General features: G+C 38.6%; 1 protein-coding gene across 1 annotated transcript; it reads left to right on the top strand.

Moving 5' to 3' along the window:
* Positions 1-10814, top strand: nbn (nibrin). The gene is made up of 17 exons (XM_053326795.1): positions 1-140; positions 1672-1793; positions 2996-3123; positions 3316-3475; positions 3560-3663; positions 3774-3891; positions 4696-4886; positions 5008-5108; positions 5251-5383; positions 5489-5697; positions 5888-6047; positions 6340-7012; positions 7171-7260; positions 8181-8321; positions 8520-8633; positions 8715-8764; positions 10449-10814. Exons 1-17 carry the CDS (start codon positions 110-112, stop codon positions 10480-10482), a joined length of 2559 nt encoding a protein of 852 aa, XP_053182770.1. The 5' UTR covers positions 1-109; the 3' UTR covers positions 10483-10814.
* Positions 10815-12629: the final 1815 nt, after the last annotated feature.

Here is a 12629-nt window from a genome sequence, read left to right on the forward strand (position 1 = left end):
CGTCCACTTTGTTGATGGTGTCTGAAATGTGCTGCTTGTCTTAAAATGTGACATTACTTCTTACTCACCGGGGATTTTCATTGATAACAAACCAACATAAAGCAATAACATGTGGATACTGACATCATTGCAGCCTGGAGGTAATTCCGTCTGTCGTTAAGTTTCTAATCTACTCGTTGGGTTAAAGTTAACTTCGTCACTTAGCTTCATTATCAGAGTTCAGATTAATGATAAATAAAACAACATTTAGATAATGAACTGTCCGTGTCTCTTCTTGTTAAAGTGACTGAACTTTTGACAACATAAGTGGAGGGTATGATGACGTTTTGACAGTATTTGGATTAATTATCAAGTCATTTTAGTGTGAAGAGATGTACAGTATTTACATTTATTTGCAGTCCCTTGAAAGAAATATGTAAATAAGACATTGTTAAACATTTTAATTACGAATGTAAAATTATACACATAATTCATAAACGTACACTACATTTTCCACAATTCAGAAAAGCAAATTACAATTGTGCTTGCAAGTACATCAATACAATCTTTTAAAATGTTCAAGTGAAATAAGAGGATGTTACTTCATATTTGTTGCAGCTGATCCCATTTGTACATAGCAAAGTATTTGACCCCACTTTTTCCAAGTTCTGTGTGAACAGGTTCAGCCAAAGTTAAAATGTCAGTACTGTATTTAAATGTAACCTATGAGAAGAGGTAATTAGGTAGGTTTTCCAGTAGAGCCTTATTAACATCAATGCTGCTACCTTCTGTTTGTAAATGAATGAGGGTGAGTGAGGAATTTATCACCTGTGAAGAAGTGCATGCACTGTGATACACAGAGTCAAGTGGGAGAAGTATTTATTTATACAGTATTGTATTAAATAAATACCACCATAATCAAGCGCAGACAGAGTTGTAGAGTGCACAATAGTCTTTTTACTAGCAGAAGAGAAAAGTGATTTGTTTCTATACAAAAATCCAATTTTGATCTTGATAGGTGTTCCACATGAGTCTTAAAAGTGAGTCTAGTGTCCAGCCAGAGTTTCAAATATTTGTAACATTCAACAGTTTCAATTTCAGAACCCTGAAGCGTTTGGACATGGACAGTAGGCTGGATACTCTTAGGTGACCTAGAGAATAACTTACATTTAGTTTTGCCAGAATTTAAAATAAATGTTTGATGAGAGAGATCTGAAATGTAACCAAAAGTATGTAAGAAATGTAAACCAGAAAGCAGACTTCAGATTTGCAAAGGCCTGATTAAAAGAAGAGCTGGTGGCATATAAAATAGCATCATCTGCTAAAAATGTACAGTACAATTTGGAGTTGCAGAGATGATATTGTTTATATGGTAAATAAAAGAGGACCATGAATGGACTTGGAACTGTTGGAAACTACAGCCTAAGCTCTGTGTGAGAGATATTTTTAAAACAATTTAATCATCATCACATTTTGGGACTGATCTTACACTATGATATTATTCTGTTTTTATTATGTGTATTAAATGTCAGTCCTCATCATAGCAGCTTCATCAAGTTTAAACCTTCACTGGTGTTAAAAAGTCATATGCATACAACACAAGATGTTTGTCAGCTTTCTATGTTACTGTATGACTAATGTTTGTAATCGTATATATGAGAAGTTCGATAACTGGCTTTGTGTTACTCACAGGTGAGATCCACTATCTCTCCTCCGGTAAGGACTACACGGTGGGGCGCAAGAACTGTGAGATCATCCTGCCCAACGATCAGTCCATCAGCCGGGCTCACGCTCATCTCACTGCTTCTGACCAGGTGAGTAAAAGAGGATAAATGAGAGGGTTATATGGCAAGAAATATAGTTATTCTTTATATGAACAGAATATTTGCTGCAGAGAACACTGCGCTGCCAATTCATTATCAATAGAATTTATATTGTCCTATTCCAAAGATATAGACAGTTGAATCAATACTTACAACCATATTCTTCTAATAACAATACAGCTGAGGGGTTTGGCTGATCTTTTTCTTTGCTTTCCTGTGTGGTTGTCATTTTTTTGGCAGGTTTTTCTTCTCTAACTATCCAGTGATAAAAACTCAGCTGACATTTGTTAAAATGATATTCAGTCTTAAAAGGTGGATGTTATGATCTTGTAGTATACAATAAAAAAATGAAACAAAATGTCCATAGAAAATGCACAAAGAAATACAGCATCATAATTCAGTTCTCAATTGTTGATCCATATGCACAATGTGTTCCACACACACATCAAACGACAGACAGACTCAGGCCTGATTAACCCAGCAGAAGCAGCAGAAGGACTGTAATGCACTCACTCTCACTACCATGACATTAAGCCAGCTGCTCATAATTATTTAGCCAAAATACTAACTGTTAACCAACACTGCAAACAATCATTTGGGCTTTGGAGTCATTCAACTTTGTCACTTCTTGTCCATAAATCGGGTCACATTCTGATTTTGAATTATAATTTTCTGTAGTATCAATTAGTGACAAATATAGTGAGATTTCTGACAAAGTGACATCTGACACAAATTACAATTAGAAAATACTCTCATCATTTTATATCAGCTGTGCGATGAACATTTGTTTGATCATGCACACAGTTTGTATAAATTTGTCCCAACCTTTTTAATAATGTACAATAACGATGAGTCATTTAATTTAATTTGGAAAATATTTGCCATTTGTGTTTTGTGACACTTTCACACAGTAGATGGTGCTATTGCACTGGTCCTGCATATCTAAAACTAGTAAAATGTGGTCACATGGTCAAAGGTAATACTGTTTAGCTGTACATAAGTGCTTCCTTTGAGTGAAACTGTCAAAAAATAATAAGACCAGTTATGTTTTTGTGATCTCATGATACATTTCCATCTCAGGTTTATTTTAGGGATTTCTTTATTAAGATTGGTTGAGATGCGGATAATTGATCAACAAGGCGTTTTACCAGTTGGACAATGTCATAAGTTGCCCTCATGTATTTTTCTCTTAGACTCTGACTGTTAAGGACATCTCTAAGTACGGCACCTTTGTGAACAGCCAGCGCCTGGCAGAGAACACACCAGTGAACCTGAAGTCAGGGGACAGTATCACATTTGGGGTTTTTCACAGCAAATTCAGGTTTGTAATTGAAACAAGACCTGATTAGTTATGTTTTATGTCAAAGAACCATGATTTTCTGTTTTGAAATCATTAATTGCCACTGACTTTTTTTTAAAAATTTCACCAAAGAGCAGAGTATATCATACAGTGAATACAAATTTAATTTATTCTGCATTATGACTCTCCTTTACTGTCTCTTTTCCACTTCAGTGTGGATCATCTGAAGCTAGTGGTGTGTTCTTCATGTTTGGACAATGAAGGCAAGGTGTCACTCTCTCAGGCCCTGCTGTCTTTGGGTGGAAAGCTGGTCAACTCGTGGTCTCCTGACTGCACCCACCTGGCCATGCATTCTGTTAAAGTCACCATTAAGGTCAGGACCAGACTTTGTATCCTCATTAGCTCATGTGATGTGTTCTTCCCGTATGTGACTGTGTGCTTTCTGTTTTTTAATCAGACTATTGCTGCTCTGCTGTGCTGTCGTCCCATTGTAAAGCCGGAGTTCTTCTCAGAGCTCAGCAGAGCCGTTCAGCAAAAGTTACCTGCTCCTAAAGCTCAGAGGTACAAAACAATCCATCGCATGCACACACATTTGCACTTTGGCTGAATTGAACATCAGAGGCTACACTGAACCATACATTATCTCATCTATGCTGCTCATTGTTTTTAAGTTTCACCCCTGAGATCGATGAGCCCAGCTTGACTAAAGAGGATGTTAACCTCAGAGCTCTTCCGGAGCGCAAACAGCTGTTCAAGGGAATGATCTTCATTTTTCTCAATGCTAAACAGGTTTGTCTCCTTTCTTATTTGTGATAACCTGATACTATGGTCATGCTCTGCAAACCACTAGGTAATCACTAGAGTTGTGTTTGTATGATAAGGTAACATTAATGGCTGCACTGTGATGATCATTTATGATTGCTCTATAGTTACCCTCCTCAGTAAATGATAACAAAACCCCTGAGGGAGAATATAGAAATGAGCTCTTATAATATGCTGCATAATTGACCAACGCCCCTGCTTGTTTTTCAGCCATTAGCTCCAAATGTTATGGAAAGTCACATGATCTTATGAGCTTTATGTTTATCAGTTGAGTATGAGTTGTCAGGCAGTCAGCACTACTGGGGCCCTCTGGGAGACTTACTGCTCCACTGGAGAGCCTGGTATACACAAGAACAACAATGAACGATTATTTTTACTTTTGATGGATCTATCTAAGAGATTACTTTATGATCGTCTCAACTATAAAATAACGTAAGGAAAAATACCCATCACGAGCCAGAGTTAAAAAGACTGTGACTGTTGACGTATCATCTTCCAGTAGAGTAGTAAGCTAAATAATCAGAGCAGACATCCAACAGAGATGTTTCATGATGAGGTTGTATATCACCATCCTGAAATGCAGAAAAAGGAGCTGGAGTTAAGAAGCAGCCCTTATAATAAAGCTTTTATAACTAAATTATTGATGAGTCACTGAAAGATCTGAAGTATTTTCTTGTAAGTAGGAGAACAGTCATTCTCTCCATCTCTCTGATGTACTGTGCAGATTAGCTGTATCATTATAAAACTGCTGCTCTTGTATGTTGTTTACAGCTTAAGCGTCTGAGTGCTGCAGTGAGTTTTGGTGGTGGCAGGAGCCAACTGCTGGAGGAGGGTTTCCTGCCCCGCGACCTGCTGGAGTCTCCACAGAGCTGCGTGGTCGATGTTACATCTGGCAGCTCCCAAATTCTGCTTCCTCCCTCGACCACAGAGTGGGCAAACTCTGTGAAGAATATTGTTCAAAGGTTTGCACAAACTCCTCTGCAGCAACACACATAAAAGTGTGTTTTGGCAATTTACTTGTGTAGGTGAAGATTTGTGAACACTGTATAACCTGTCCTAAGTCTCCTTTTTCCATCGACTCAGGAAAGGCCTTCGGGTCATCACAGAATCTGAAATTGGGTTGGCTGCCATTTACGCTTCCTGTGACAAGTACTGCAATCCATCCAGTGTAATACCAGACTCAGGTGGGGAAACACACAGATTACAAACTACTGTAGGTTGTTATGAAGCTCTGTTTTTATTTTTCGTTTTTGTACAAAAGCAGCACTGTCTTTATTTCTCAGTATTGATTATTTCATTTTTTATAAATCTTTGTTTGTGTTTTAGAGTTAGCGCCAAAGGTGACACCTAGAATACCAAGTGCTTCTCTATCACAACACGTAGCGGTGGATGAGACGGTGTTACCTGCAGCGTCTCAGAACATTACAGCGTATGCAGCTAACACAGAGACATCACAAAGGTACAAACACACTTCTACACACAATCAGTTAAAGTTGATCAGACTTTCCATTCTTTTGTCTGCTGCAAAAAGTCTGTCTGATGTGTTATCTTCTTTATTTATCAGGACGGAGCTTTGTGAGGTGTCCAGGGTGACAACGGTAGGAGAGACTCCCGAGAAGAGGCCAAACCAGAACACCAGTCACCTTGGTCGATCTACACCCACAGCTCAGAAAACAGCCAATCAGTTCGTCGTGGCTGACACAATGAGCTCATCATTTAACACTGTGGAGAACACAGACTCCCAGAGGAAGAAGCCTGAGTCCAAACTGACAGGTAGCTGCATGAATGTATTATTGATGCACAGATTTTCTCTTCCAATTCCAGTAAAGTCTGAGTACTCACATAATTCCTAATCCATTATACCGCTTCTCATTTTAAATAAAAAGTTTTACATTTTTAATAATTCATGACTCCTGTAATTCTGTAAGAAATATTCTTTAAAATACATTTTTTGCACTTTAAGGTGGTGGCAGTAATGCCAAGGGGTTCCAGACATCTCTTCCAAAGACCAATGGTGGTATGAAGACGTTCCTACAGAAGCAGTCGCCCCAGAAAAACTCACAAACTTCCCCACAGAAACAGTCATCTCTCACTAGCTTCTTTCAGCCAGTCAACAAGAAAAGGTAAACATCTGCTCTTTGGACCATTTCGGTCTGCATGTTTTCGTACTGGTAAAGTAGGGCAGACTTCAATCAATGTGCACTTACTGTAGAACGGTCTTACACAACTACAATAAACATACATTTGACGGGGTGTGCTTTAGACAATAGTCATTGTAAGCCAGTACTTATTTTGATAATTACTGACTAGGATGATAATGTGAACATAGTCTGAAATACTCCAGTTTAAGACGTTATTTGGATAATTTGTGTTACAATGTCTAAAAGTGTTTCTTCCTGTCAACCGTTCATCAAGGCCTCTGGAGGATGAGCTCTCTGCTGTGATGTCGGAGCCAAAGCGGCCTGTCCTTGAATCATCCTTCAGCATACAGGCTTCAGACACATCAGTCACATCTAAAGAAATGCCTGCATGTTCAGACAGAGTCCCTGCAACCACGTCCCAGACTCCGCTGGGGTCAGCAGCTGATCTGTTCACTGGACGGTCAGAGGCTCCCTCAGACAGAGTGTCCCATGCTGCCAAGAAGGAATCAGTGAGCAAAAAGAGGAAGGGGATGGAAGAGGAGATACAGATAGATGAACTGGAGTCTATAATGTCTGAGGATATGGACTGGTTTGATGACAAACCGTCAGGTAACCAAAGCCCACAAGCAAGAATGCACAGTTCAACTGAAAAGAAACAGGCTTTAACTACTGTGGAGGCCTTACCTTCAAGCAAGAGGCAACGAGTCCAACAAGAAGAAAGTGGAGTAACCAACCAAAGGCTCCAGGTGGGCCTGAAAAAAGAATCCGGTACAAATAAGGGCCAGAGCCAACAAACTGAACAGCATATTGTGTCCATCAAGACCGAGCCGCTTTATCCATCAGAAAACAGGACAACAAATCATGAGTCCAGCAAATCTCCGGAGGTGTCATCTGCCAGTAAAAATCAGAACTTAAAACCTTTTGAAGAGGACGAGTCTTTCATTGAGGTGAGGAAACTGTTAGTTTGTCAGTGTTGTTTTGTTCATCCATTAATCCACAGGATGGAAATTTAAACAGCTCATAAGATTATATCACTTTTCTTTTATATTCAATTATTTTTTTATTATTACATTACATTACATTTTCACCCATTTTTTTCTTATAGGATTTAGATCTACTGAAAGCAGATATTTGTCAACCTGAAGAGAAGACTGAGGCGCCTATGAAACCTGTTACGATCAAACAGGAGGCCCAAGTAAGGCTTATTTCTCTTTCTCGTGTTGAAGTACAATTTTCTAGCTTTATCTTGATGCTATATTTCCTAGCTTTAATATTTGCCGAAACAGGCCTGTCAGTAAACAAATCTGAAAGCCAACAATGTACTATATGGCACATCAAAATGGTTTGATGCAGCTTCCAGATTCACCTCAGTTCAATCTCAGAGCATCATCTCAAATTTCAGTGTTTACTGGCATCTAAGAACTATAAGACTATCTACCCGCTGCATTTGTTACTCTGTATTCTGTCTCTCCAAGGCTGAAGAGCAATCAGTGAGGAATAGTTTAAACTGAACTACTGTGAAAAAATGTCAGCACAGCATTGTAAACCACTTGAGATTCAGGTATGATAAAACTGCCTAAACACAGTGTTACAGTTGTCTTAAATTTGCACTGTTGTTTTCTTCAATATTCTACACAATCATCAGCTCGAAATGAAGAAATAATTAGTTGAGGAATGAATTAACACTAAACCTCACAGCTGTACCAGGACTCAACAAACACTGAATTACAACTACTGAGTAAAGGATGCTGGTCTTGCCTGAACCCCAGTGAGTCCTTGTTTCCCTCTGTGTTGCCTCATTCATGCTGGGTGGTTGGAAGCAGGGCCGAGCATCCTCTGGTGCATCACTAACCGACACTGACTGCTCACAGCTTGGCGTTGGTTTCAGTTAATTCAGGTTAAAATATAAATGCAGACAGAACCTAAGCCAAAATACTACAAGGATGGTGGAAATGTTTGTGCTTTGATGTTTCCCTCCTCTTTTCACATGGCGTCTGCTTCCAACAGCTTTGATTAGATACAGCGTTCAGTAGACAATCAGTAGGACTGTGACACTAGAAAGAATATCAACTCTTCATCAGACAAAAGTTGAGTTCTTAATGTGCTGTTTTGCAGGAATCAAAGATTGAAGAAGACCTTCCTAAAAAGCTGCTTTTGGTGGAGTTTAGATCTCTCACTATGAAAGCACCTCCCAAAACCAAACCACAACAGACGCAGGGCAACGGCTATGGAAAGAACTTCAAGAGCTTCCGTAAGGTGAGACTAAGACTCAACTTGTACTACTGAAACACACAATAGAGCCTCTTCTGAAATTCAGAAACAGTCTAAATATCTAGCTGTAGCGACTAATATCAAAATAAGTTTAATATAACAGAAAACCTCCAACAAAGGTTGCCCCATGTACAAAATAATTTCCTTTTTTTCACATTAATGTTTTTTATGTGCATGTGACAGATGCAAGTTCCAGGTACATATAGCTCACCACGCATCATTGGAGGGTCTGATCTGCTGGTCCACAACAAGGGCAAGAACTCTGATCTGGATGATTTCCTGAAAGATGCAGCTGAGGTACTATTATCACTCTTGAGTCCCAACATCTGTCTGTGATATGATCGAGCTTTCCATTCATGATTTGAGTGTTTGTTTCAGGAGGAGCGTCAGAGCAGACGGGAGGAGTCAGTAGGCGATGACCTCTTCAGGTGAGAAACTGGATCTCATTTTGTGTTAGAAGACGATGTGGAGTGACAATGTCATAGAAAACAAAAAACAACACGCACATCCGCTACCCAGTTGGGGGTGGGTCTTGGACCAAAAAAACAACTATAGGAAAATAGAAAGAAAAGTCCGCACACCATAGGAGCTCCCTTACAGTTAGAATTTAATGAAGCATAACAGCATGACGTTACTGGCTCTTCTTCAGATGCTCATTAAGTGAGAAGGCTCAGAGACACCATCTTTTTAAAAAATCCCATGGCCCAGTCATGTGACCTGACACACCTGTGGTACATTTGTCTCAATTCATCAATAGAAAAAAGGGAAAAATCTTTTCTAGAGATAGTAATAGTAAACGTGCATAGAGATATAAATATATACACATATATACATAAACATCTAGATTATTTTAAATGATAAAAATGAACATAGCTCTAGTACCACAGTGACTATATGCACAAATGTGGTCTCACCATAAAATAAATCTCTCAGAGTTTCTTGTGAAAGTGTCAAACACACTCCAGGTGATAGAGAATCAGACCAGAAGTTCTTTGAAGTCAATAAAAATGGAAAAAATGTTTTTTATTCAGTCTAAATAATATCCTGTGGTTTTGTCTGTAAAGGTCACGGTGTCAGTATGGTACTGTAAACAAAATACCAATGAATACTTGCCTTAAAGAAGATAACACACACTCTGACAATTGTAAAATGTTTCCTGATTTACAAAATAGGGCATTTGCAGACTTCATATTTCGTCAACACAAGGTCCTCTTGATTCAGGCAATATCATAAAGGGGTGTGATGTAGCGAGGCCAGGAAGCAAGAGGGGCCTAACTAGTGGATGCTGGTGTCCGAGCGGAGTTCATGAGATTAAACTGAGAAACTATAGTTAATGTTAATGGTTTCTCTCCTCTCTCTGGCCAGAAAGGTATTAATGTTATTAGCTTCCTCTCTGATTTAGACTTAAGTTTATAGAAACCTTGTATCGAACTTGTTTTTTTCCATCATTTGGTATGTGTTACCTGGTACCTTCTCTTGTCTGTCTGTCAGCCTCAGTCATTATAATCATGTGCAGACAACGTAATTATCTGAGAATTATGGATATAGGGCTACTGTAGCTTTGGTTTAACCAATCAGAACTTAGTCATTCTTTTGTCACAGCGGTTGCCACGGTAACAGAGGTGATGTAAGCTGGCGCTGCTGCTTTTGCCACTGCTGGTGTGTTTTCTTTGACTAAGCAGAAAAGAGACAGTCTGAGATTGATTTTGTGTGCGTGTATGTGTGCGTGTGTGTCAAGGCTGAGCTGTTTGATCACTGAGTCATGCTCAGTCAGTCATGCGTAGCCGGGGAACAGACTCTGCTGCTAAGAAAACAATCCGCTATTTTTTTGGTAGGTCTAAATGAAGTGTCCAGACGTGGTTTATAGGAAGCCTGTTTGCTTTGAGCTGTTCAAACACTGTCCATGTTTTACAGCTCTCAATTTGGGCTGTTTTTGTTGTTTGTTCAAAATCCCTCTAAGGACATTGAGGAATGATCCATGAGGAATGTTAAAAGCTCATCTTGACATGGAGATAAAACTGTGTGTGTGTGTGTGTGTGTGTGTGTGTGTGTGTGTGTCTGTGTCTGTGTCTGTGTGTGTGTGTCTGTGTCTGTGTGTGTCTGTGTCTTCAGGTACAACCCCACCAAACTAACCAAGAGAAGATGAAGTGACTTCATGACTTCATCTTTAAGTCATCCAGAGGGGAAATCATTTCAAAGGCACAGGAAGTATGTGACAGACTCAAGAAATCATTTGACCGATAATTTGTGTTGTCTGTATATCAACCATAATGTTGACAGTTACATTGTAGTTAACTCTTGATAACTGCTCAAATGATAAGAAATGTTTAAAAATGTTATATTTTGGTGTTCCTCCTGTTCTGTCTTAACCAGTCACCTGTCCTCTAATTAAGCCATTGACAGCAAGTAATGTAACAAAATGTCTCATGTTCAGAGCTTTTTCTCAAAGTCTTTATTTGTCAATAATAAAAAATACGGCATACAAAACATTAAAAACTCTTCAGTTGTACAAGAGAGCCTTAAAACTCTACATGCTGTAAGCAGCTTTTCCTTTGCTTTGAAGTTAAGACCAAATGTGTTCCCTGGTTTAGCTGAACTAGAAACTTGTCGAGTGGGTAAGAGGAGAAAGATTCAAGTGTTATTTCTCAAATGTTCTTAGATGAGCCACCCCTTTAGGCACTTTTACATATCTGAAACTGTTCAGATAGTAAGTCATCATGCCAAAATTTATCTTGGCCTTGATTGTGCAGACAGTTGAAGCCCACCTGTTCCTTCATATTCACAACTATGTACGAGCTGAGAGTTGACTTGAATTTTGCAAGTCTGTTCCTTTCATGGGCAGCAGGGTGGTAACAGGTAGTAGGAGACTGCCCTTTAAGCACAGTTCTTTTCTCCAAATTGCAGTGGGATTATATTGCCTATTACTTTGTGATAAAAGCAACATTTCTACTAAATACTATATACGTTGCTTTCTAGCATCCATAAAAATCTGTTTTAAAAATGTAAATTCTATGAATGGACACAATATGAACCCATTAAGCAGATAGCTCTTGGAGTTGACAGTGATGGCTGACCTGGGTGTAAAAGGTTGAAATTTTAATCTCATTATAGTAAATTCAAAAACATAATGAGAGTTATCTCCACTGCTGAAACAGCCGGTCTCCTCTGTGGTTCTTGTATGTACTGGACTAACTCCTCCCATGTGTGTCTTTATAGCACTTCTCTGTCCTCTGCTCACAGCAGCTGCTGCTAGGCAATAGTCCATGCCTGCATGCATATATTTCATATTTATATCAAAACAATATTCAGAAATCAGTGAAAGAAGCATCAAGGAATAATTCAGCTGAAATTCAATATTAAACACCATTAACAACATTTTCACTAATTAACTGTTATATGATTATCAAAAATTAAACAGTTATGTGTTATACTACTTTGTTAGTTTAAAAGTAATGTGACTACAGTAACATGTTACTAAGTAATGCACCCTCCCCCCGCCCCCCCAAACACTTACTCTTGACTACCATGTTATAGTCAGGGATCAAAATGTCACATCATAATAAACAAACCATGAGTTGTGTTTGAGCAGCACGAAAAATGATGCATATGGCGACACATTTGTTGTAGACGGTGTTTAAATAACTGAAAAGATGGCAGAAAAGGAAGATGGATTGCTACTGTCACTGCTCAAAACCCCTCAGCCATTATTTGGCACTTAATGAAACAGTAGTGAGTGTTTACTGTGAAGCTGTATAAAGAAATAGCAGAATTATAGATACACACATGTACAGCTGGGCAACATCAGGGGGAAACAAGGTCTTTCTTCTGATATTGTATTATTTGGTAAATCATCTGATTAATGTTCATCACTTGGATGAGAATGATGGTGGGAAGTTGATCTGGAATGATCATTTTCAGTCAGCATTCCCAACAACAACAACAACTCAGAAAGAAATCTAAATTGGATGGTAAACAGAGAGTGTACCATGTTTCACATTTTTAAGAGAAACCTATGATGACTACAGTGATAGATGATCGTTAATAGATATTGATATGTAAATTTGGCTTTGATTCAGATGAGTTGGCACTGACTCTGCCTGAAATCATAAGAACATTTGTACCAAGTATTGTAATTGTGGCATCTAGATCATTGGAATTAATGCAAAAATGATGATTTTTTTTCACTGTATTATAGCTTTGCTATAATTGGCAATTATCTTAAAAGGCTGAGGTTAAAGGACCATGCTGGTGTTTTTTGTTTTATTTTCTACAAATTGCATTTCACCACTGAAG

This window comes from Scomber japonicus, chromosome 10 (assembly GCF_027409825.1).
Source record: "Scomber japonicus isolate fScoJap1 chromosome 10, fScoJap1.pri, whole genome shotgun sequence".
NCBI lineage: Eukaryota > Metazoa > Chordata > Actinopteri > Scombriformes > Scombridae > Scomber > Scomber japonicus.